Here is a 25,634-nt window from a genome sequence, read left to right on the forward strand (position 1 = left end):
TAGAAGATTGTAGCGGAATCCGTGGGTTATTGGAAGAGTTTATCCAGTGCTATAAAAATGAAGTTTGCTTGTGGAATAAAAACCTATTGATCCTAATGCCAATAGGGAGACGGTAGTGAAGAAAATAAATAACCTGGGGACTCAACTACGTGATTTTCTTTTCTTTTTGAACAAAACAAGCCAAGCTAGCGCAAGCGCTTCATCGTCTTCCATCGCAAATGACGTTTTTTTACATCAGAGTGTCTGCCGAAAACTGACGATCGACGCAGATGTCGTAGATATGTGGACGCACTACCATTGTTCGATAAACTGCGCAAATGAACTGTGCAGTTCGTTTGCGCAGTGTATACCGGTCACTAGCCTATGTCACCAAAGTATGGACAATATTTGGTATGCTAATCTTCTAGATAATTTAAGATCGTACGGAATATCGTCCTCACTCATCGACTGGTTTAGTAGATCGATCTATCCAGGTCTCTATCGATGGATACATCTCAGAAAAGAGATAAACGTTGGTGTTTCCCATATTTGCATCCTGTCATCTACTCTCTTTCTCGTGTACATCAACGATCTACTCGACAAAACCGCAAACCAGATCTATAGCTTCGCTGACGATGGTACATTGATGTCGTCGTTCAAATCCACCATCAAAACCATTCAGGACAAACATTCTGGAGTGGTGTCGAAGCAATTCGAGTTTAATGCAGCAAAAACCCAGGTAGCTGTTTTTACAAAGAAGGCTGGCTCAGGATTTGGACAAATATTATCACCATTGGGAGCAATATGTCCTGGTATAGTCACGTAGTCGAATTAGCTAAGTTCTGAGTATGCTCGATTCAATATAGAAGAGAGAAATTCGATTTATAAGCGATCCAGAGCTGAGCAAAAACTTGGACATGTTAGAGTATAGAAGAAAGATCGCTGACTACCTCCTTAGATGGTCTTCAGAGTTGTCTAACATAATCCCACCTAGAGCAGTATTTGCAAGACCTACTCGATAGGTTACTACAGGCTACAAGTTCGCTTGTCAATTTATCGCGACTTCTTTCTTTGGTGCAAGTGCAAGCTTGTGGAATCTACTACTACCAAGGTACGTATTCCTCGAACGCAACAACTTACAGAAGTTCAAAATCGATATCCGCAGGCACCATTCGAAGTCTGATAGGGTTTACCTTCATGTGTAACTACATAAAGAAATAAGTGGATGAGGTGAAGGAACAAATGTATCAATTTTGTAATTGAGAGTAAATATTTTGAAAGGAATTTTGAGAAAATTCCAGTAATTTTTGAGTCTCCTCTCGTATGTAAATAAAAAATATAAAGCTACCGTAACGAACGAAGTTAAAATTAAATTTTTAATATATTCGGAATCAGTAGTGATGTTTAATAAGCTTTCATTAGGGAAAAATAAATAATACGATCGTAATTCTTATTAAAAATGATTATAAATGTGTCTACCTCTCCATGGGGGGCCATCAGAAGACCATTAAAACCTTCTGGTTTATGTTAAATCAAAAATATTTACGATAATGGTGGCACTAAACGTTATAATAATTTCAGTAGTCTGCTACATTGTATTAAATCCAGTTTCATAAACTTTTGAACGTTTCAAGTTCGTTTAGAAACGTAAATATGATGTACCTAGAATATACCTGGACTCTAGAAGAACACGAGCGCATGGATGCGTTTAGATCAAAAGATACAGAAAATATTTCGAAGTGTTTATTGGCACCATCCACGGGAAAATCCGTGGCTCTAATTTCAACCATACAGACGCGGACATTTTTAAAGAAATGAGCTTTATCTGAGTCTCTAATTTCTTGAAATTTCCGTGTTTCTAAGATTAAAATCTATAAAAATATCCGTGTCGCTAAGAGCCAAGGAAATTTCCGTGGAGGGTGCCAATAGCAGCAGTGGCGGACTGAGCCCGTCATAGGCTCGAGACGGCAAATGAATGAGGCCCCCCAGCATTTAAAAATGTAGTTTTACAAGCTTTTCATTCAGTTTAGATCATTTCGGTAAAATCTGGCCTAAACTGAGATTTAAATTCGACTTAAATAAAGAAAGAAAATAAAATACGAATCGATGGACAAAAAAATTAGATAAAATAAATCAAAGATAGTTTTTTGTATTCTTTGTAGGGAGTTTACGTGTTTTCGAGTCTCAACTACTCAATAACTTTTCTTTCTATTGAAAGCACGGCTAAATTAGCCAGTCATTCTTTCGAAAAACTCTCGTTTGATGCAACCGAGATATAAATGGTCAAAAAGTATTGAAGTATAAGCGATATACAGGATAACGATTCACTATATCCCGTTTTATTATAAATTGAAGGATTTGTTGGGCTCTCCATTTGGCAGCAACGTCCATACTACTTTCACATGCTTGCGGTACCTTTTTATGTTTTGGAAAACTTGCTCCTTGTCAAATTCACCATAAATTTGTATCAGATTGTCAATTGCTACAGCCACAGCGTCATCTGAAGCTTCTAGCATAAACTTTGTTTCAATAATTTGGGAAAAGTTACAACATTGTCTACTAAATACTCATTCAAGGCTTTTATTTGGGTGGTTCCTGTATCCAAAGTCATTTTTGAAAACTGCAAATATCGTTGAACCAAATTTACTTCCTCCAGTATAGAAAGCCAGAATTGTATATAGATTAGGAAGGTAAAATCCCAACCAGCCGGTGAGAGCTGGCTTGCTCAAGATCTTGTATCTAGATTTGCTTTTGTTGGACCTTGAAAATGTTCCAAACTACTCACAATTGTTTCCACGTTTTCTTCTACAACTTTTACTGACTCGTAATGAGCACTCCGGCGAGTATCCGATAAAACTTTTAAAGTTTTCTCTTTCAGTAATCTCCTAAACTTTTTTGTTGTCTTTTTACCCAAGGGGAAACCACACGAATGCATAGTTGTGGTTTCTTTTTATTGCACTACAACTGAAGACGTCCTGAAAAGGACTGAGTGGTGATGAGCCAAAAGTGCGCTTCTCGTGGGCCCTTCCATTTATTTTAAAACTTCGATGGTACTAAACACATTTTTAAAGTCTTGTTTAGGATTTGCTCAGGGGAAAGCGGAGACATTTGGGGCCCTCCAAGATCGAAGGTCCGTGCCTTGAGCCCCCTGTTAGTCCGCCATTGAATATCAGCACCAATTGGTTTCGATTTTTCATTTGTTATAATTGTTTTTCAAATGTTATTTGGGTGATTCCGTTCTAACTGTGATTTTTTGTATTCAAAATTTCAAGATTTTAAAATTTAACTTTTCTAACTTTTTTATGCATATTATTCATCTATTTTACTGTAAAAATAAAACTCTAAGAGGAATTTACTACAACTTCAAAGTATCACGAGCAAGACACAAATGTCGGATTTTGAGTTCCACGGTACTGACTCATTTATCCACGGTACTGACATGGTAACTTAAGATATTAAACAACAAGTGCATCAATTTTCCTCAGTTTGATCATAAACATTAGAATTTATAAGGTAATTAGTTTAAATCATTTGTTACGACAAAAAAAATTAATAATTTATCGGTAAATTCTAGGAATGGACATGACACGGTACTGACATTCAAGTGATGTAGTATAAGTTTTCTTTAAGTGGCAAGTTATATTGTATAAAAATAATGTTTAAATATCTTAAGAATTATTCAATTAACACAAAATTTTTATTAATTGATTATTAATTAATGACTAGTACAAAAAAACAATACAGGACATTGAATATCACAGTTAGAACGGAATCACCCATTTAGTGATAACGATTTTTTTTCTTATTATAAAGTGCTTTTCGTCCTAGTAAATATACTTTTTATTGAAAATAACAGTCAGATCCCATCTCTATTTATTATCTCTTAGCACGAGAAGCAAGACATTACATCGAAATACCGATAGGAAAGAAAAAGAAACAGATTAATACTGAGAGAGTACAAAACAGGTTTTAGATCTACTTTTATGTGTTGAAATAATGGAGCAGTTTTTAGATATCGAGCTTAGTTTATCGAAAGGGGTTTAAAAACCCAACGTATATTAGAATGTAAAGATTTTTTTATAGTATAACCTAATTGTCTATTTGATACAATGAGTTAGGTGAAATGTTAACCATTAAATGGTATACGAAAGGATCTAAAACATCAGACAGAACTGGAATAAGAGTGTACGGGACTAGAACCAAACATTCTGATTGTCTGGGAAGCGCACCAAGCAGCCATTAGAGCTCTAAGCTCCAATATCATAGAATCCAAACTCATTTGGGATTGTCTAGAAAAATTTAAATAGGCAAGAAAAATAAAATTATCCTACAATGGATTCCGGGACACACCGGAGGAAAGTGGAGTTCCATCGGGACACTTCAACAAACACCTGAAGACGCTAGGACTAGGAGATAAAGCGACGTGCAGGTTTTGTTGGATAGAGGACGTAATTTCTATCCACATTCTCTGACGAAGATCTCTGGTAATTGAAGCAATTAAATTTCTACTAATATAGGTGTCAAAAGGATCATTCTAATGCTTTGAATAATTTTCTTACTTGAAGAAGAAACGCTTATAATATCGCCAAATAACACGTGGGTACAGCTAGAAAAACAGTGGCTATGGTGGTGTATGGAAGTATACTGTGAGACGTAGCTTCTGAAGAACGATACGAAACAAACGATGATACATATTTTTATCTAAGGGTTAAAAGAATGGAAATGGACAATTTACGATATCTGTCGGCAAGTTTGGACGTGTATTTCGATTGAAAGAAAGTCAGGATCAGGCAAAAATGCAAAAAAAGAGAAGAGAGAAGCTTTGGTTGAAGCGGCCTGTGGAAATCTGGTAGTGAATAGTTTGTAAGGACTTTTCAACCCTACACCCTTACCATAGTGTGGATTGTACCAAAAATGTTTCTATAAGTCTTATGACGGAGACCTTCAAGACTTTGTAAGGACCTATTTGAGCTCATGGTAGCAGATTTCTTTGTAGGGGGTATAGAAAGTTAGTTTCTCATAAATCTGTGCATATTTGCCAAGCAAAATAATCTTTTCCATCAGTTTGAATAATAAGGAAGGTTTTGACCACCTTATAGACCAGATCTAGCACCTAGTAACTATAAATTACTTGGAAAATGAATACGTGGTTAGATGATTAACGTTTAGATACCAACGAAGATCTTCAAGACTTTGTAAGGACCTATTTGAGCTCATGGTAGCAGATTTCTTTGTAGGGGGTATAGAAAGTTAGTTTCTCATAAATCTGTGCATATTTGCCAAGCAAAATAATCTTTTCCATCAGTTTGAATAATAAGGAAGGTTTAGATCACCTTATAGACCAGATCTAGCACCTATTAACTATAAATTACTTGGAAAAATGAATACGTGGTTAGATGATTAACGTTTAGATACCAACGAAGACCTTCAAGACTTTGTAAGGATCTATCTGAGCTCATGGTAGCAGATTTCTTTGTAGGGGGTATAGAAAGTTAGTTTCTCATAAATCTGTGCATATTTGCCAAGCAAAATAATCTTTTCCATCAGTTTGAATAATAAGGAAGGTTTTGACCACCTTATAGACCAGATCTAGCACCTAGTAACTATAAATTACTTGGAAAATGAATACGTGGTTAGATGATTAACGTTTAGATACCAACGAAGACCTTCAAGACTTTGTAAGGACCTATTTGAGCTCATGGTAGCAGATTTCTTTGTGGGGGATATAAAAAAGTTAGTTTCTCATAAATCTGTGCATATTTGCCAAGCAAAATAATCTTTTCCATCAGTTTGAATAATAAGGAAGGTTTTGACCACCTTATAGACCAGATCTAGCACCTAGTAACTATAAATTACTTGGAAAATGAATACGTGGTTAGATGATTAACGTTTAGATACCAACGAAGATCTTCAAGACTTTGTAAGGATCTATCTGAGCTCATGGTAGCAGATTTCTTTGTAGGGGGTATAGAAAGTTAGTTTCTCATAAATCTGTGCATATTTGCCAAGCAAAATAATCTTTTCCATCAGTTTGAATAATAAGGAAGGTTTTGACCACCTTATAGACCAGATCTAGCACCTAGTAACTATAAATTACTTGGAAAATGAATACGTGGTTAGATGATTAACGTTTAGATACCAACGAAGATCTTCAAGACTTTGTAAGGACCTATTTGAGCTCATGGTAGCAGATTTCTTTGTGGGGGATATAAAAAAGTTAGTTTCTCATAAATCTGTGCATATTTGCCAAGCAAAATAATCTTTTCCATCAGTTTGAATAATAAGGAAGGTTTAGATCACCTTATAGACCAGATCTAGCACCTATTAACTATAAATTACTTGGAAAAATGAATACGTGGTTAGATGATTAACGTTTAGATACCAACGAAGACCTTCAAGACTTTGTAAGGATCTATCTGAGCTCATGGTAGCAGATTTCTTTGTAGGGGGTATAGAAAGTTAGTTTCTCATAAATCTGTGCATATTTGCCAAGCAAAATAATCTTTTCGATCAGTTTGAATAATAAGGAAGGTTTTGACCACCTTATAGACCAGATCTAGCACCTATTAACTATAAATTACTTGGAAAAATGAATACGTGGTTAGATGATTAACGTTTAGATACCAACGAAGACCTTCAAGACTTTGTAAGGATCTATCTGAGCTCATGGTAGCAGATTTCTTTGTAGGGGGTATAGAAAGTTAGTTTCTCATAAATCTGTGCATATTTGCCAAGCAAAATAATCTTTTCGATCAGTTTGAATAATAAGGAAGGTTTTGACCACCTTATAGACCAGATCTAGCACCTAGTAACTATAAATTACTTGGAAAATGAATACGTGGTTAGATGATTAACGTTTAGATACCAACGAAGACCTTCAAGACTTTGTAAGGACCTATTTGAGCTCATGGTAGCAGATTTCTTTGCAGGGGGTATAGAAAGTTAGTTTCTCATAAATCTGTGCATATTTGCCAAGCAAAATAATCTTTTCCATCAGTTTGAATAATAAGGAAGGTTTTGACCACCTTATAGACCAGATCTAGCACCTATTAACTATAAATTACTTGGAAAATGAATACGTGGTTAGATGATTAACGTTTAGATACCAACGAAGATCTTCAAGACTTTGTAAGGATCTATCTGAGCTCATGGTAGCAGATTTCTTTGTGGGGGATATAAAAAAGTTAGTTTCTCATAAATCTGTGCATATTTGCCAAGCAAAATAATCTTTTCCATCAGTTTGAATAATAAGGAAGGTTTTGACCACCCTATAGACCAGATCTAGCACCTAGTAACTATAAATTACTTGGAAAATGAATACGTGGTTAGATGATTAACGTTTAGATACCAACGAAGATCTTCAAGACTTTGTAAGGATCTATTTGAGCTCATGGTAGCAGATTTCTTTGTAGGGGGTATAGAAAGTTAGTTTCTCATAAATCTGTGCATATTTGCCAAGCAAAATAATCTTTTCCATCAGTTTGAATAATAAGGAAGGTTTTGACCACCCTATAGACCAGATCTAGCACCTAGTAACTATAAATTACTTGGAAAATGAATACGTGGTTAGATGATTAACGTTTAGATACCAACGAAGATCTTCAAGACTTTGTAAGGATCTATTTGAGCTCATGGTAGCAGATTTCTTTGTAGGGGGTATAGAAAGTTAGTTTCTCATAAATCTGTGCATATTTGCCAAGCAAAATAATCTTTTCGATCAGTTTGAATAATAAGGAAGGTTTTGACCACCTTATAGACCAGATCTAGCACCTAGTAACTATAAATTACTTGGAAAATGAATACGTGGTTAGATGATTAACGTTTAGATACCAACGAAGATCTTCAAGACTTTGTAAGGATCTATCTGAGCTCATGGTAGCAGATTTCTTTGTGGGGGATATAAAAAAGTTGGTTTCTGGTGAAATTGGTGCCTTTTATTCAGTTTAATCGTAACCGGAATTTTTTGATAATATAATAATATCAAGACAAAATGAATTCATTTTACATAGCAAAAATAATTCGAGCATCTACGAAAGTCGTCATGCAAGTTTCTTGAGCTCGATTGAATGTATATTATTTTCAATCTTCACCGACCCGAGAGAGGTTAAAAGATAAAACGTAAGAAGAAACTAAAAATCAACGGTCGTTATTTCCATGGTTGCCAGATTTACTAGATCGAGTCGTATCAACTATTTAATTAAAAAAATCCAATAATTCTTGTTTTTTATAACGTAATGTGGTTCCTATTATACATTTTTATAATTTATTTATTCAAAAAAAAAATGGGACAATTTTTGTTTTTGTCTTTGAACGGTCAACGCAAACTAATTAATTATATTCTTAAAATTATTTCCACGATAAGAAATTTGATTAACAAATTTGCGTCCCGTGGAATCTGTCTCTTGATTAGATCATTCGATGTTGTCCCTCTTCTTGTATTTGGTTGCCTTTTTGGTATAACCATACTATTAAATCCAAGGCTTGGTTTCTTCAACAATATTCGAAATTAACAAGTTGTTTGCTTAGTTTAAACAAGGCCGCCAGTTAACGTCCAATCAAATGGTTAATTGGACGCCCACCTCAATGATAGACACTAGTGGAATCCTGACTTTGAGCCTGCTATATGACTTCCAGGCCATAGAAACACCGTAATCTCAAGTAGAACTGTCATACAAGCCATGAAGGCTGAAATGGTGTGATCTAGGCTTGTGCTGGATGTAAAAAAAACCTTGTAAGAACTGGCGAGTAATGGTTGGAAGATTTGTTAGCTCTGCGGAGATGTAGACAGCTGGAATGGGACAAACTGAGGCACCCAGCATTGTGGGGCCTATTCTTCGATTCCAAGAATGTGACAAGAGAATTCTGTTTTCTCTTTGTATAAATTACAAACATCAAAAAGTAATTTATAGTCTTTGTACTCCCACATGAACTTGCCGAAGAATATTCCGACGTCGAGTTTCATGTTGATTGAGTGGTGTTTCAGACCTGGGGAATACCGACGTTGATCTCAAATCTCTCTGCGTGGTATCCATCGATAGTGACCTGGATGGATCGGTCTTTGAGAATGTGGACGACGACAAAACGTACGAACTTAATTTTTTTAGAGGATTTGCATGCCAAATACTGTCGAAACCTTCGGTATGTCCAGTGCGATTGATCCGGATTCCTCATATTTATCTATAGCTTCAGTCCATACGAAAGCTGTATTGATGGTCGCTGATGATATTGGCAGAATCAAGATTTGATGGTTAACGACTTTCTCTATGACCTTGGCGATAGGTGGGAGTAAAGCAATTTGTTGGGAACCGACTTTTTTCTTTTTTTTTGCTACCATAACTCACAAGTACGCTATTTATCGAGGTTTTTGGGTAACCAAGTTATCATCTTCAGTTTACTTTGGGTCTGTAAAGACCCATATTTATAGGAACGCATAAAAACTTTATATAACATGATAGAGGATTTGATAAAGAACGTTTAAGATGTAAAACTATCGATTGTATGGCTATGTATACGTTTGGTTTTCGTACTTTAATCAAATGAGTTTTCACAAAAATTAAGGTATTCAAAAGTGATGAAAGGCTTCTTTGTCGATTTGTAAATAATGCGGGGACATTCAGACCTAAATGGAGATAAGTTCTGTCTGCAAACAGGCAACGTTGTAGAAAATTTCTGACCCTCCGCGTCGTAGACTGTTGGTGATGGAGTAAGAAGTGGTTCGGGCATGTCTACATATAAAAATAATTAGATTGAAATACCTTCGCATTCTATAAAAGTGTATCGATTCGTCACGTCCCCGTATCGTATTCGATTAAAAAATATTTTAACTACAGAAAACCTGAACACGCCCAAGATAAATGAATTTGTGTATTACTGTTTATTGAGATAGTGAAATTAATTGTCAATTATTTGATTTTTTATGAAATATACTTTGTACTGTAGTTGCGTTATCTCTATAATTTACTGTCGATTTTTTGGTATTGGTATCAGTTTTGACGTTTTCTTAAGCCACTGTCAAATTTTGATAGTCTTCTGTCAGTTTTTGACGTTCTTTTATAAACTTCTGTCAATGCTTGGTAGTGTCCGGCCAGTTTCCTAAATTTTTTATGCACTTTTGTCATTTTTTATCGTTGTTAGTAATTTCTTGAGGATATTTCCATTCTTTTGTCAATTTATGTCATTTTACATAGGATTTTGACAGATTTTTATGAACTTCTGTCATTTTTCATGGCTGTTAGTAATCTTTTGAGATTTTTCCATTCTTTTGTCAATTTATGTCATTTTAGATAGGATTTTGACAGCTTTTTATGAATCTCTGTCAATGCTTGGTAATATTCGGCCAGTTGCCCAAATTTTTTAAGCACTTCTGTCATTTTTTATCGATGTTAATAATTTCTTGAGAATTTTTGTCATTTTTTACAGTCTTCTGTCAAGTTTTGTACGCTGTAAATTTATTGCTATTTGTAGTCTTTTGGGTTTGATGTTTTTGTAAGCTAATGTCAATTTTTATCTTCTAATCTAATCTTCTATTAGTTTTTCACATTCTTTTATAAACTTCTGTTAATGCCTGATAGTCTTCGCCAAGTTTTTGACAGTTTGTTATGAATTTCTGTCATTTATAATCGTTGTTGGTAATCTTTTATCATGTATTGTCGTTTTTCAAAATCTTTTGTCAATTTATGTCATTTTAGATAGAATTTTGACATTTTTTTACAGTTTTCTATCAATTTTTTGTGAACTTCTGTCATTTACTTTTGTTTTTTGTATACTTCTGTCACTTTTTTACGATTTTGTAAACTACTGTCAATTTTTGACATTCTTGTATGAACTTCTGTCAATGCTTGGTAGTCTTCGGTCAGTTTCTGGCATTTTTTATGCACTTCTGTCATTTTTCATCGTGTTGTTAGTAATTTCTTGAGAATTTTTGTCATTTTTTACAGTCTTCTGTCAAGTTTTGGAAGCTGACAATTTGTTGTTTTCTGTAGACTTCTGTCTTTGACATTTTTGTAAGCTAATGTCAATTTTGAATTGAATTTGAATCTTCTATCAGTTTTTGACATTTTTTTTCGACGACTTCTGTTAATGCTTGATAGTCTTCGGCCAGTTTTTGATATTTTGTTATGAACTTCTGTCATTTATAATCGTTGTCAGTAATCTTTTGTCAGGTATTGTCATTTTTCAAATTCTTTTGTCAATTTATGTCGTTTTAGACAAAATTTTGAAAGTTTTTGTCATTTTTACTGACTTCTCTAAATTTTTGTGAGCTTCCCTCAATTAATTTTTAACATTTTTTTTGGAACCATTGTCAATTTTTGTTGTTTATTTTTTATAATTTTCTATCAATTTTTGATTTTTTTCAATCAAATTTCGACGTTTTTCCAATTATTGTAGTTTTGTATCACTTTATAAAATTTTTTTATGAATCACTGTCAATTTTCATCCTTTTTTGTAGTTTCGTATCAATTTCTGACATTCATTTGAACTACTGCCAATTTTTGTCGTTTTTTTGTAGTTTTATATGGATTTTGACAGATTTTTATGAACTTCTGTCTTTTTTCATGGCTGTTAGTAATATTTTGAGATTTTTCCATTCTTTTGTCAATTTATGTCAGTTTAGATAGGATTTTGACAGCTTTTACAGTTTTCTCTCAATTTTTTGATCTTTTGTGAATTTTTGTTGCTTTTTAATAGTCTTATATGAGTTTTTGATATTCTTTTTTAAACTTCTGTCCATGTCCTTGGTAGTCTTCGGCCTTTCATTTGGACCACTGTCAATTTTTGTCTTTTTTTTGTAGTTTTATATGGATTTTAGACTTCTTTAAAATCAAATTTTGACTTTTTTATGAATCACTGTCAATTTTTATCGTTTTATATCAATTTTTGACATTTTTTGTACATCACTGTCAATTTTAATCGTTTTTTTTTGAAGTTTTCTATCTATTTCTGACAATCGTTTGAACTACTGTCAATTTTATTCGTTTTTAATGGATTTTCAACTTTTTTAATCAGGTTTTGACTTTTTTATGAATCACTGTTAATTTTTATCGTTTTATATCAATTTTTGACATTTTTTTGTACATCACTGTCAATTTTAATCGTTTTTTTTTTTGAAGTTTTCTATCTATTTCTGACAATCGTTTGAACTACTGTCAATTTTATTCGTTTTTAATGGATTTTCAACTTTTTTAATCAGGTTTTGACTTTTTTATGAATCACTGTTAATTTTTTTCGTTTTGTATCAATTTTTGACAATTTTCTGAATCATTGTATTTTTTTGCGTTTTTTTGTAGTTTTGCATCAAATTTTGACTTTAGATTTATCAAAATTTGGTATTTTCGGTATACTATTGACAATTTTTGTTGTTTTTTTATAATTTTCTATCAATTGTTGATTTTTTCAATGAAATTTCGACGTTTTTCCAATTATTGTAGTTTTGTATCACTTTATGACATTTTTTTATGTATCACTCTCAATTTTCATCCTTTTTTTGTAGTTTCGTATCAATTACTGACATTCATTTGAACTACTGTCAATTTTTGTAGTTTTTATATGGATTTTTGACTTTTTTAAAATCAGATTTTGACTTTTTTATGAATCACTGTCAATTTTTATCGTTTTTTTTTGAAGTTTTGTATCAATTTCTTACATTCGTTTGAACTACTGTCAATTTTTGTCGTTTTTTTGAAATTTTATATGGATTTTTAACTTTTTTGAATCAAATTTTGACTTTTTTATGAATCACTGTCAATTTTTGTCGTTTTGTATCAAGTTTTGACATTTTGTTGTACATCACTGTCAAATTTATCGTTATTTTTGTAGTTCGGTACCAATTTTTCGAACCATTGTCTTTTTTTGTGTTTTTTTTTTGAAGTTTCGTATAAATTTTTAACTTTTTTGTCGTTTTTTAAATCCTGTATCAGTTTTTCACTTTTTTATCAAAGGTCGACATTTTTTTGAGATGCACTGTCAATTTTTCTCATTTTTTGTAGTTTTGCATCGATTTTAAACTTTGTTTTGACCACTGTCAATTGTATAAAACGTCTACACATCAACGCCTGTCATTTTCGTTCCTAATTTTACAAAAAAAGGGTTTTTTTTTTAAATCTGAATAGCAAAATACGATTGTTACAAAAAAGTTTTCGTAACATCTCTTGTAGCAAATGTACTTCTCCACAATTTTGTTATTTGAGTTCAAAATTTCATATACGCCACTGATTTTGAATAACAATTAAAAACCAACCATCATGAACCTTCAGAAAACTACTTATTGTCCATAATAGAATGACAATAATGTTTGTAAAGTGACCATCATTTCGAAGTGAAGAATGTAGATTCAAATAATAACGGAAGGGTGACAGTAGACGTTCAAAAGTTATACGTCAGTCTTCGACTTTATCTGTTACAGCATCCACATCACTACCTCCATTATAGCCGCAGCCATAGCTGGTTAACCTTGAAAACTGGCCAAAGACCGAAGAAGGCAGAAAGGGAACACAGCCGGCATCTACACTGGCGGAACTCGAGTTTTTTTGTTTAAAAAATTATTTTTTAATTATCTCATTTGAATATTTTCCAGAGAAAAAAAAATTAATTATAATACGAGGTATATTAGAAAAAAGGTTATGGGTAAATAGAAATTCGTTACAATCAAAAAAGTTGCTCTATATACTCCTATAATCATTTTTTTTTCGATTTCAATGGTTTTTTTAAAGATTTTCTATAAGAAAAATTAACGAGTGTTTCGCGATTTTTCATATTTAAATTATAGAAATGGAAATTTTAGTAAAACAATTTTTTATTAATAAAACAATTATCTCAAGTTTTAACTAGCTTTTTACTACGTTTAAATTATTGCAAGAATTTATTATTAAAGCTCATGCATCACTCGGTTTACGTGGTTTTCAATGTACTTCCCGTTACACAATAAGTTTCGCAGCGTCACTGTTTGTTCTAGGCAACGTTGCCGGTATTACTTTCTATAAATCTTCTAATATGCTGAAGGATTATACATGGTGTATGAATAAAGTCGATAATAATGAAAATCGTATCAGTTTTTGACGTTTTCTTAAGCTACTGTCAAATTTTGATAGTCTTCTATCAGTTTTTGACATTCTTTTATAACCTTCTGTCAATGTTTGGTAGTCTTCGGCCAGTTCCCTAAATTTTTTATGCACGTTGGTCATTTTTTATCGTTGTTAGTAATCTTTTGAGATTTTTCCATTCTTTTGTCAATTTATGTCAGTTTAGGTAGGATTTTGACAGATTTTTATGAACTTATGTCATTTTTCATGGCTGTTAGTAATCCTTTGAGATTTTTCCATTCTTTTGTCAATTTAGATAGGATTTTGACAGATTTTTATGAACTTCTGTCAATGCTTGGTAGTTTTCGGCCAGTTGCCCAAATTTTTTAAGCACTTCTGTCATTTTTCATGGCTGTTAGTAATCTTTTGAGATTTTTGAGTTCTTTTGTCAATTTATATCATTTCAGTTAGGATTTTGACAGATTTTTTTGAACTTCTGTCATTTTTCATGGCTGTTAGTAATCTTTTGAGATTTTTCCATTCTTTTGTCAATTTATGTCAATTTAGATAGGATTTTGACAGATTTTTATGAACTTCTGTCAATGCTTGGTAGTTTTCGGCCAGTTGCCCAAATTTTTTAAGCACTTCTGTCATTTTTCATGGCTGTTAGTAATCTTTTGAGATTTTTGAGTTCTTTTGTCAATTTATATCATTTCAGTTAGGATTTTGACAGATTTTTTTGAACTTCTGTCATTTTTCATGGCTGTTAGTAATCTTTTGAGATTTCTTCATTCTTTTGTCAATTTATGTCAATTTAGATAGGATTTTGACAGATTTTTATGAACTTCTGTCATTTTTCATGGCTGTTAGTAATCTTTTGAGATTTTTCCATTCTTTTGTCAATTTATGTCAATTTAGATAGGATTTTGACAGATTTTTATGAACTTCTGTCAATGCTTGGAAGTTTTCGGCCAGTTGCCCAAATTTTTTAAGCACTTCTGTCATTTTTCATGGCTGTTAGTAATCTTTTGAGATTTTTGAGTTCTTTTGTCAATTTATGTCATTTCAGTTAGGATTTTGACAGATTTTTATGAACTTATGTCATTTTTCATGGCTGTTAGTAATCTTTTGAGATTTTTCCATTCTTTTGTCAATTTATGTCAGTTTAGATAGGATTTTGACAGCTTTTACAGTTTTCTCTCAATTTTTTGATCTTTTGTGAATTTTTGTTGCTGTTTAATAGTCTTATATGTATGAGTTTTTGATATTCTTTTTTAAACTTCTGTCCATGCTTGGTAGTCTTCGGCCTTTCATTTGGACCACTGTCAATTTTTGTCTTTTTTTTTTGTAGTTTTATATGGATTTTAGACTTTTTTAAAATCAGATTTTGACATTTCTATGAATCACTGTCAATTTTTGTCGTTTTATTATCACATATTTGTGTGATTCATTTCCAATTTTTTTAGTTGTTTCCATTTTTAACAATTTTTTGAACCATTATCAATTTTTGTCGTTTTTTACAGTCTTTCCTCAATTTTTATGAGCTTCTATCAATTTTTAGTGTTTTTTGGTATTATTTTTCAACATTTTTTTTGGAACCAAATTTCAACGTTTTCTGTGAATCACTTGACATTTTTTTTATGAATCACCGTCAATTTTTATCGTTATTTTGTAGTTTTCTATCAGCTTTTGACATTTTTTTGGACTACTCTCAACTTTCGTAGTTTTTTGTGGGTTTTGGCTTATTTTATCAAAATTTGACATGTACTTGTGACCCACTTTCAATTTTTGTAGTTTTGTTCCAATTTTTTACAATTTTTTGCTTTATTTGTAGTTTTGTATCAATTTTTGACTTTAGTTATTCAAAATTTGGCATTTTTGGTTTACTACTGTCAATTTTTGTCGTTTTTTGTAGTTTTATACGGATTTTTGACTTTTTTAAAATCAGATTTTGACTTTTTTATGAATCAATGTCAATTTTTGTCGTTTTGTTATAAAATTTTGACATGTTTTTATGACTCACTTCCAATTTGTTTAGTTTTGTTTCCATTTTTAACAATTTTTTGGACTATTGTCATTTTTTGCGTTTTTTTTTGTTGTTTTGTATCAATTTTTGACTTTATTTATTCAAAATTTGGCGTTTTTGTTATACTACTGTCAATTTTTGTCGTTTTTTTGTAGTTATATATGGATTTTTGACTTTTTTATTTATTACTGGCAATTTTTATCGTGGCATGAACTGACGGTGATTTAGTCCTCTGCTTCTTATAAAATTTACAATTTTAATTTCATGACATGATCTATTTTTAATTGTTTGGATCCCAATGATTCCTGATGAATTATACAATGAAATCTCACAAAATTCCCTGATTTTTTCTGTTTTAATTTAGTTGCAACGCTCGAATATTCGCCAGCCATGGCAAGAGCGCCATCCGTAGTTGTGCTGTTAAGTATATTATGGAACTCGACACAACAATTATGGATATCGCACGCGCACGACACAAACAAATGCACAATCACTACTTCGCAGTACAATTAAAATCCTTCTCCAACCGTATCGCTTCGATTACTCTACTCAACTGACTCACTTCGCGCCGACGCACACTTCGACCAAAATAATAGGATATTTCCACTCACCGTGTTTTTAATGTCTTTCCACATCAAAAAGAATCACAATATGTTGCGCAACGGTGGTAAGAGACCCAGCACCAGCACCCAACACATAATCAAACCGCGAACTTCAAAATATACAGGCGCGCCATCTACAGCGATTGTCGCGATCATCATTAATAAATATTTTTATCATTTTCTTTCAAAAAAAAAAAAACATCAACTAACAGAATAAACGTTATAAATTGGTTTTATTATACAGTGTTTCTTAAGAAAATTGAATTTAGATTCTATGAGTCATTTCTATGGAGAGAAGTAGTGCTATTTGGTACGGATGCTACTAATAGACTTGTCTAGGTAATTCTTAGTGTTTCGAAATGTTTTTCTTTCGAAATTTCATCTCAATAAGCACTTCAGTATAGTAAAATTGTCGTTACTGGAGTGAAACCAATTTCAATTAGGAAAAAACCTTTTTTTAAAAGATTTACTATCGATTATCTATGTCACTGATATTTCACAACAACCGGCAACAGCGCTTTTTCAGTCAGCACACCTGTTGAAGATTATCAGGGTCGAGGGACTCGGCTTTGGAGTGTCGACCATAATAATGAAATATTACCAATATAGATTCTTGTATACCAGAACCGTAATTTAAAAAAAGAAAACCAGGTATTTATATAATGAAAACAAACAAAAATCATCGGCTTTTTCTTTTGAACATTTATTTTGTTTTTCTTTGTACTAGAACTGAAGCATGTATCTAGAAAATTGTTTAATTGGAATGTAGATAAGAGAAAATTTATAGTTAAACACATTTTGACGTGTACAATGGCTCTTTTGAACATATAAGGGTAGTTAACACGTTTTTCCTCCCTTCCGTTACATGTAAGTCGATTAAAGGGATTTTTTTCAGTACTAAAGGCCGCTCGACATAATGCAATACAACGTGCAAGAAATTGCATACAAGTTTTTGTAAAAATAAACAAATTCCCAACCTCTAAATTTTACTAATATATTGTACATAGTTTAACAATGAAAATAACGAAGTTTTACGAAATTCAGCTGATCTTTTAAGCCAAAAATAGCTAGATTGCAACTTCCATGCAATAAAAATTGCACGAAACCGATAATCTCAATATCTTGCACGAAAAAATCAGATAAACTTCATCTGCGCTTTTGATTAAGAAAAATTGCGCCTTGCATCGCAATGCACGTCGTATTGCATCATGTCAAGCGGCCTTTACGAAATTCAGCTGATCTGTTAAGCCAAAAATAACTAGATTGCATCTTCCATGCAATAAAAATTGCATAAAACCGATAATCTCAATATCTTGCACGAAAAAATCAGATAAACTTCATCTGCGCTTTTGATTAAGAAAAATTGCGTCTTGCATCGCAATGCACGTCGTATTGCATCATGTCAAGCGGCCTTTACGAAATTCAGCTGATCTGTTAAGCCAAAAGTAACTAGATTGCAACTTCCATGCAATAAAAATTGCACGAAACCGATAATCTCAATATCTTGCACGAAAAAATCAGATAAACTTCATCTGCGCTTTTGATTAAGAAAAATTGCGTCTTGCATCGCAATGCACGTCGTATTGCATCATGTCAAGCGGCCTTTACGAAATTCAGCTGATCTGTTAAGCCAAAAGTAACTAGATTGCAACTTCCATGCAATAAAAATTGCATAAAACCGATAATCTCAATATCTTGCACGAAAAAATCAGATAAACTTCATCTGCGCTTTTGATTAAGAAAAATTGCGTCTTGCATCGCAATGCACGTCGTATTGCATCATGTCAAGCGGCCTTTAGAGCTTCTGCAACAATTGCACGTGATGAAAAAACTATTAACACGTTCACTGCCTAACTTTTAGATTGCGTTTTTTTCTGGGAAGCAATTTGCATATAATTTTCTGATTAGACCTTTTTGTTTTATTATTTTTGACATTTTGGCTTAAATGGCTTTCGATCTTGTTTAAAAATATTTGGTATCAACGGAAACTTACTGCTGTAACTAAAAAACAACTCAAACCTTTGGGAAATTAATCCGCGGCTGTATAAAGTACAAGAGTAGACGTCCCAACGGACGAACTACTCCCAAACATTTATAAAATGATTTGTTTCAATGTTTTTTTACAGATATATCCACAGTAAAGAGAAACCGTTCAAATGTGGCGAATGCGGTAAAGGTTTCTGTCAATCCCGAACACTGGCCGTTCACAAAATTCTCCACATGGAAGAATCTCCACATAAATGTCCCGTTTGCAGCAGATCCTTCAACCAACGTTCGAATCTCAAGACCCATTTACTCACCCATACGGATCACAAGCCCTACGAATGCAATTCGTGCGGAAAAGTTTTTAGGAGGAACTGCGATTTGAGACGGCACGCTTTGACACATGCCGTTGGAGATGTACCTCCCGATGGACTTGGAGACGGATACATACCAAGTAAGATACTAAATAATCGCACTTTTTGTCCATTTATGACTTGTTTTTGTAAAATATAACCTCAAAATTGTTTTTTTCGATCCAAATAAAATACTAATCACTGATTTAAAATGTATTATGCATACCGTTTATTGTAAATTGAATTTCATTGAATTATTATACTGGAGTCGTGAGCAAATATAAATTTTTTTGGAATTTTAATTAGAAAGCAACCATTTTAATTTAACAAATAACCAACAAGCTGTAGTTTGTATTATTAGTCCGGTCAAGTTAGACATTCGAAGTTACATAAATTCCAACCAAGCTGAAAATCAGTAAAATTGTTTAAAACTTAATAAAAAATGAAATTCCGAAATTCCCATCATTCCCGTGTAGAAAAAAATTTTATTTGAGGCCAAAGGTCAAAACAACAATGAGTTTTTCGCGATTATTTGCAAAACGGTAAGTTTTATCATAAAAATACTTCAGACGAAAATTGTAGATCATAAAATTATCTACAAAAAACGTATCGATACTTTTTTTCCTACGAATCACTGTTTCTGAGATATAATGATTAAAAAAATTGTAATCGTGTTAATATACACTCCTATGAGGTAGTGTACGTAATTTAAATATTTGGAGCTCAATTTTGATATAAATTTTTGAAAACAAAAAACGATTTCATAGAAAATTTTGTTCAACGGGTGGGAAATTAAATTTTCATTATTATATACTAGTTTTTAGAATAAATGGATTTTAAATATAAAAGTGATTCCTCAAAAGCACCTGTTCAAATTTGGAGACTTAGAGCTCAAATTTCATAGCGTTTTTGAAAAAAAAAACGTTTCCATAGAGAATTCAATTCACTACAACATTTTGGGAACAAAATTTTCATATTCATGCACCGATCTTAAGAATAAATTGATTTTGTCTATAAACTGGGATCCCTAAAAACACCTGTTCAAATTTGGAGATTTAGAGCTCAAATTTCATGGAGTTTTATGAAAAAATAAGACGTTTCCATAGAGAATCGAATTCTCTACAACTTTTAAGAACAAAATTATCATATTCATGCACCGATTTTAAGAATAAATTGATTTTGTGTATAAACGGGGATCCCTAATAACACCTGTTCAAATTTGGAGATTTAGAGCTCAAATTTCATGGAGTTTAAAAAAAAAACGTTTCCATAGAGAATCGAATTCTCTACAACTTTTGAGAATAAAATTATCATATTCACTTACCGATATTAAGAATAAATTGATTTTGTGTATTAACGGAGATCCCTAAAAACACCTGTTCAAATTTGGAGATTCAGAGCTCAAATTTCATGTAGTTTTTTGAAAAAAAAAACGTTTCCACAGACAATTCAATTCACTACAACATTTTGGGAACAAAATTTTCATATTTACGTACCGATGTTAAGAATAAATTGATTTTATATCCCTTAAGTATCTTGGTGGGAAATTATGTAACTTCATAGTAATTTTTGGTCTAATTTGACCGTACTATTTATTAAGTTAACGATCATTTATTGATTCAAAGTGTATGACGTGGACCAAATGTCGCATTTCTCTTTATTTCGATTGAAAACAAATTTTCAAAGTTGAACATAATCCCGATTTCCTTTGACTAAATATTACTTCGTTAACGAAGGTGGCGATGACCAAGAAAAGATGCCTCCGCGATCAAGAAGTCTCTCTGTCGATTCTAGAGACGAGAGGGCGTGTTCTCCCGCTCCCGGTATAACCCAATGCCATGAACCGTGTTCGTCTTCGAGTCCTTATACTATGAGACCCTCTATCGAGAGACACCATCCCGATACAGACGAAGAAGATTTAGATGAAGACCCGGAAATAGGTGAGTTTTCATTTTTGTTTACATAACGGGACACCCTGTATAATAAAATTAATATTTTTCTTGTCATCCTTGTACCGAGATATGAAAGTGTACTCAAAATCGATAATAAACGATTTTTAATATCCAATAACTACATTAATTGATTACGTAAACGTGTACAATGTTTTAAGAAATAGATTTTCATTTATATTACCAAGAATTATGAAAATAAAATAACAATTTATGTAATTACTTAGTTGAGTATTTAAACAGAAACAAACCGTTTCGTTGGAAATACCTCAATGTGTATTGTTCGATACAACGTTGCCAGTTCCCACACTTTTTTTTCCCGATCAGACATTTGTTTTACGTCATTCGGTGTTTATGATTGTAGTTTAGTCCTAGTTAATCATGTGAGACGCGAGAACGTGCTGGGATTTCTACTTTTTGGACCAACATCATTTTTGTTGAAGCACCTATATAAATTGTTTACGTTCTCGCAAATTTAGGCTTGAAAAACATGCATTAGTCTCCATATTCTATATCTATTAAAAATATATCGACCTACTGTGGACTACAACGTAAAAAAATATGCATCCACCAGGAGCTTTCATCACCATCATCATCATAATTGGCCTCTCGGACAACTGTCCTCCATTCTTCTCGATGTTATACTTTTCTCCGCCAGTTTCGGAGGCCTAGTTCTTTTAAATCCCTATTTGATTCTACATTGGAGGTCCGGAAGTCTTCTCTAAGTTCTATTTTCCTTCCGCTAAGCAGATCAACATTATCTGCGTAGGCCACCTTTTGTCTTAATCGATTGAGTAGAGTTCCTCCCGGGTTAGTCTACAGCCTCCTACATATACTTTCCAAGGTCTCAGATTAAACAGAATACAATAAAGAGCATCCCGTCGCTTCAGAAATTGAGTTGGCTTGATATTGTCTGAAGGCTACCTTCAACTTGTAGTTGGTGTTGAATTAGGTCATGACCATCAGTTCGGTTCTCTTCCTCTTATGAAACCACATTGGTAGTCTTCAATCACTCGCTCCGCGTACACCTCCAGCCTTCTAGACAGTATCCTGGCCATTACTATGTAGATGACGTTCAGTAGGGAAATGCCTTGGTAGTAGATACAGGAGTGAGCTTTGGGGAAACAAAACGTTCAAGGCGGTCCCTAAAACCCACAACCGCTGAAGATAAACGTATTATATTGATCAGTAAACATGATCTACGACTATGAAATCACATTGGTAGTCTTCAATCACTCGCTCCGCGTACACCTCCAGCCTTCTAGACAGTATCCCGACCATTACTCTGTAGATGATGTTCAGTAAGAAGATACCTTTGTGGTAGATGCAAGAGCGAGCTTTGAGGATAGAAAACGTTCAAGGCTGTCTCGAAAAACCACAATCGTTGACGATAAACATGATCGACGACTTACGGGCCTAGAGATGGCAGCTCAAATCAATGAATCTAGGGATCTACTTCTACAATGGAAAGAAGATTGAGATAAGAAGGTTTCTTTTAGATAGATGGTTTTGTAAGACGTCAAACTAAAATTAAGAGGTTAAAGTGGGCTAAAGTGGGCTGGAAATTGGACGCGTGAGAGTTTTATGAAGTGATGAGTCAGTTTGAGGAAGAAAAAGTGTTAGATAAATGTATAATCCCTATTATAAAACCTGACGGAGGTTGGATAATGGTTTGGGGATGTTTTGGAGGAAGGGTAACTGAAGATTTTGAAGATGGCTATAAAATATTTTAAAGGAAATTGAATGACGTTCTTACCAGCACCTAATCGGTAAAAGATTTATCTTCCAGCACGCCAACGTTCACAAGCATTCCTCGAAGTTGTATTTGAAAGAATTGGAAAGGAAGAATGTAAGGGAAGTAATGATTTGATCGCCACAGTCGCCCGACATCAACCCTATTGAGTTGTTAGTCGATGAATAAAAATTTAGATGTATGACAATTACAGACGGTACTTTTCTTTTTACTTTATTTTTATCTATAAGGTGGGCAAAAACTTTTGACCGGTAGTGTACCTTTTTATCATTTACATTTATTGATTTATTAGTAATTTTTCCCAGCGAACTCATATTAATATAAGTATGGCAGTAGGTTAAATTTGAAGGTTTTTTCTCGAGGGAAAAATATGTCGACGGTTTTATTGAAGTGAACCTTTCACATATAAGATATATAGCGGTAATTGAATTTTAATTCGGATGACAGTTAAATACGTAAATATTGATAATTACTATAATTAATTCTAATAAAAATCTCGTGCTTTCACTTTTTTTTTAATTCGAATTAACGATATTAAAGAAAATTCCGAACATATAGATTAATAAAAAATGATTATATTGAACATTTAAAGATTTATTCATAAGGAAGAATCAATTCCCCATATGGAAAACCATAAAAACTTTTATCGGAAAAAGTAAGTAGTAAACCAAAACAATGATTAGTGCGTGATCAGCACGTGAACCATAAATGAAAAACCGCTTGGGAGGATTGAGCGCCACAATGTGGTAGAATAAAGTGTCTACCGAATCGTTCAGGAGCACAGAGCTAAATCATTCAGCGACCGACCCAAAAAAGTATCCATCAAGAAATAAAATTAACAATTCAATCGATGATTTCGACGGAAGCGCCATCAGAAGAATTGTACACAATATTTTCTTTCAAAATAATAGATAAAGTTCCGGGAGAAATTAACGAAGATAAGGACTTGAACCGGATTTTAAAATATTTGATAATTTATCAAAAGAAATGGGATTTCAATGCAAAAATCGAGGAAGGAACAGATTATTATTAGAAAAAACAAAAATAATTGTGTGGAGGCGAAAAAACCTTGGAAAAATTAGGTAATTTCGTGATGAAAAATGAAAAATTTACTACCCGGATGAAACTTAGGTGAACGCTGGACAATCTGAGGATAAAATTCGTATAGACTTTTTTATACAATCTTCAAAGCAAGCATTCTCAGTGTTAGCAATAAAATGCTATATATAATCATTGAAATAAGTAAAAATTCACATTAATATTATTAATTTACTGTACACTATGCGTGAATATGTTTTGATCTACTACTTTTCTTCGATAAATAGACGTCAGTCGAATTTTTGCTGTAAATATGTTATTTTAGATCCCGGTCAAGAAGATTGTACTGAAATTCTTAAAGAAACTGAAGCAGAACCTCAACATACGCCGATGCCACAGCTACAAATAAGAAGAGACCTTCACCATGTTCCACAACCGAAACCGAGCACCATTACTAGCGAACATGTGGAACAGAGTTTCCTCATTTCCAGAAAACGACATTTCGATCAAGACAGACCGAGTTCATCGTTCTCTCACAGGTAATAAAGAATTTTTTTGGAAATAAACGATATTTATGAAATAGCATAAAAGAAAATAATTAAAAAACATTCCAGATAAAACCCAGGAAGTTTTTTGGCACATAGGAGAACCATCCGAATCTTCTCTGAATGTTTCAAATGCTTTTTACATAATTTTTGATCTTTTACTCTCATTAAATTCATTCACATCAAAAGTATATTCAAATTTTAATTTACTGACAACGTCGATGCTTCAATGATTCAATCTAAACTCCTTTTGATTTCTATAGGATTCCCTGAAGCTTTTTGTACACTTCAAGACTACCAGAAGCTTTTGAAAGTAATGTGAAACTTCAAAACAAGTTTTGGGCATTTTTTACAACTTTTCTACACGTCCTGTAGTATTTATGCTAGTATTATGCTCACGAAGCATTTCTGTAATCTCTAATTATATAAAGTTTTATTACAAGTCTCAGAATGTACCTAAAACTTCAACTCAAGCTTCTGTTATATTCAGAATCATCTAGATTTTTAGTTGGAGCTACAGGATCATCTGGAGCTCTACTGTAAGCTCCATGATGCTCTAAAACTTTACCACAAGCTTTAGAATCATCATCTGCAATTGTGTTGCTTTTCTGTACGTATCAGAACCCTTGAAGCTTTTATCTGACCTTCAATAGCGCATAAAAACTCTGTTGCAAGCTTCAGAATCATCTTCTGCTTATTTCTGCATTCCAAAACATTCTGTGTAATCTCTACATGAGTTTTGAAGCTCTACAATAATCCAAGATTATCTGAGGTTTCTCTAAATGTGTCAGATCCTTCACTACATCATTCAAGATTGTTCTGCAACTTTTCTGCTCACCCTAAATATTTATGTTGCTTTTCTGCACATATCAGAACCCCTGAAGCTTTTATCTGACTTTCAATAGCGCTTAAAAACTCTGTTGCAAGCTTCAGAATCATCTTCTGCTTATTTCTGCATTCCAAAACATTCTGTGTAATCTCTACATGAGTTTTGAAGCTCTAAAATAATCCAGGATCATCTGAGATTTCTCTAAATGTGTCAGATCCTTCACTACATCATTCAAGATTGTTCTGCAACTTTTCTGCTCACCCTAAATATTTATGTTGCTTTTCTGCACATATCAGAACCCCTGAAGCTTTTATCTGACCTTCAATAGCGCATAAAAACTCTGTTGCAAGCTTCAGAATCATCTTCTGCTTATTTCTGCATTCCAAAACATTCTGTGTAATCTCTACATGAGTTTTGAAGCTCTGCAATAATCCAATATTATCTGAGGTTTCTCTAAATGTGTCAGATCCTTCACTACATTATTCAAGATTGTTCTGCAACTTTTCTGCGCGCCTCAAATATTTCTGTTGCTTTTCTGCACATATTAGAACCCCCGAAG

At 33.0% G+C, this 25,634-nt stretch overlaps 1 protein-coding gene across 1 annotated transcript in view; it reads left to right on the forward strand.

The window, feature by feature from the left end:
- The window catches only part of LOC130891650 (protein bowel), a 50,528-nt gene that overhangs the window by 20,848 nt on the left and 4,046 nt on the right, over positions 1-25,634 (forward strand). The window contains exons 3-5 of the mRNA XM_057796503.1: positions 18,752-19,062; positions 20,698-20,901; positions 24,027-24,240. Of these exons, the coding sequence (XP_057652486.1) occupies positions 18,752-19,062; positions 20,698-20,901; positions 24,027-24,240 (729 nt within the window). The remainder of the gene's footprint in view (positions 1-18,751; positions 19,063-20,697; positions 20,902-24,026; positions 24,241-25,634) is intronic.

The sequence above is a fragment of the Diorhabda carinulata genome, chromosome 3 (assembly GCF_026250575.1).
Source record: "Diorhabda carinulata isolate Delta chromosome 3, icDioCari1.1, whole genome shotgun sequence".
NCBI lineage: Eukaryota > Metazoa > Arthropoda > Insecta > Coleoptera > Chrysomelidae > Diorhabda > Diorhabda carinulata.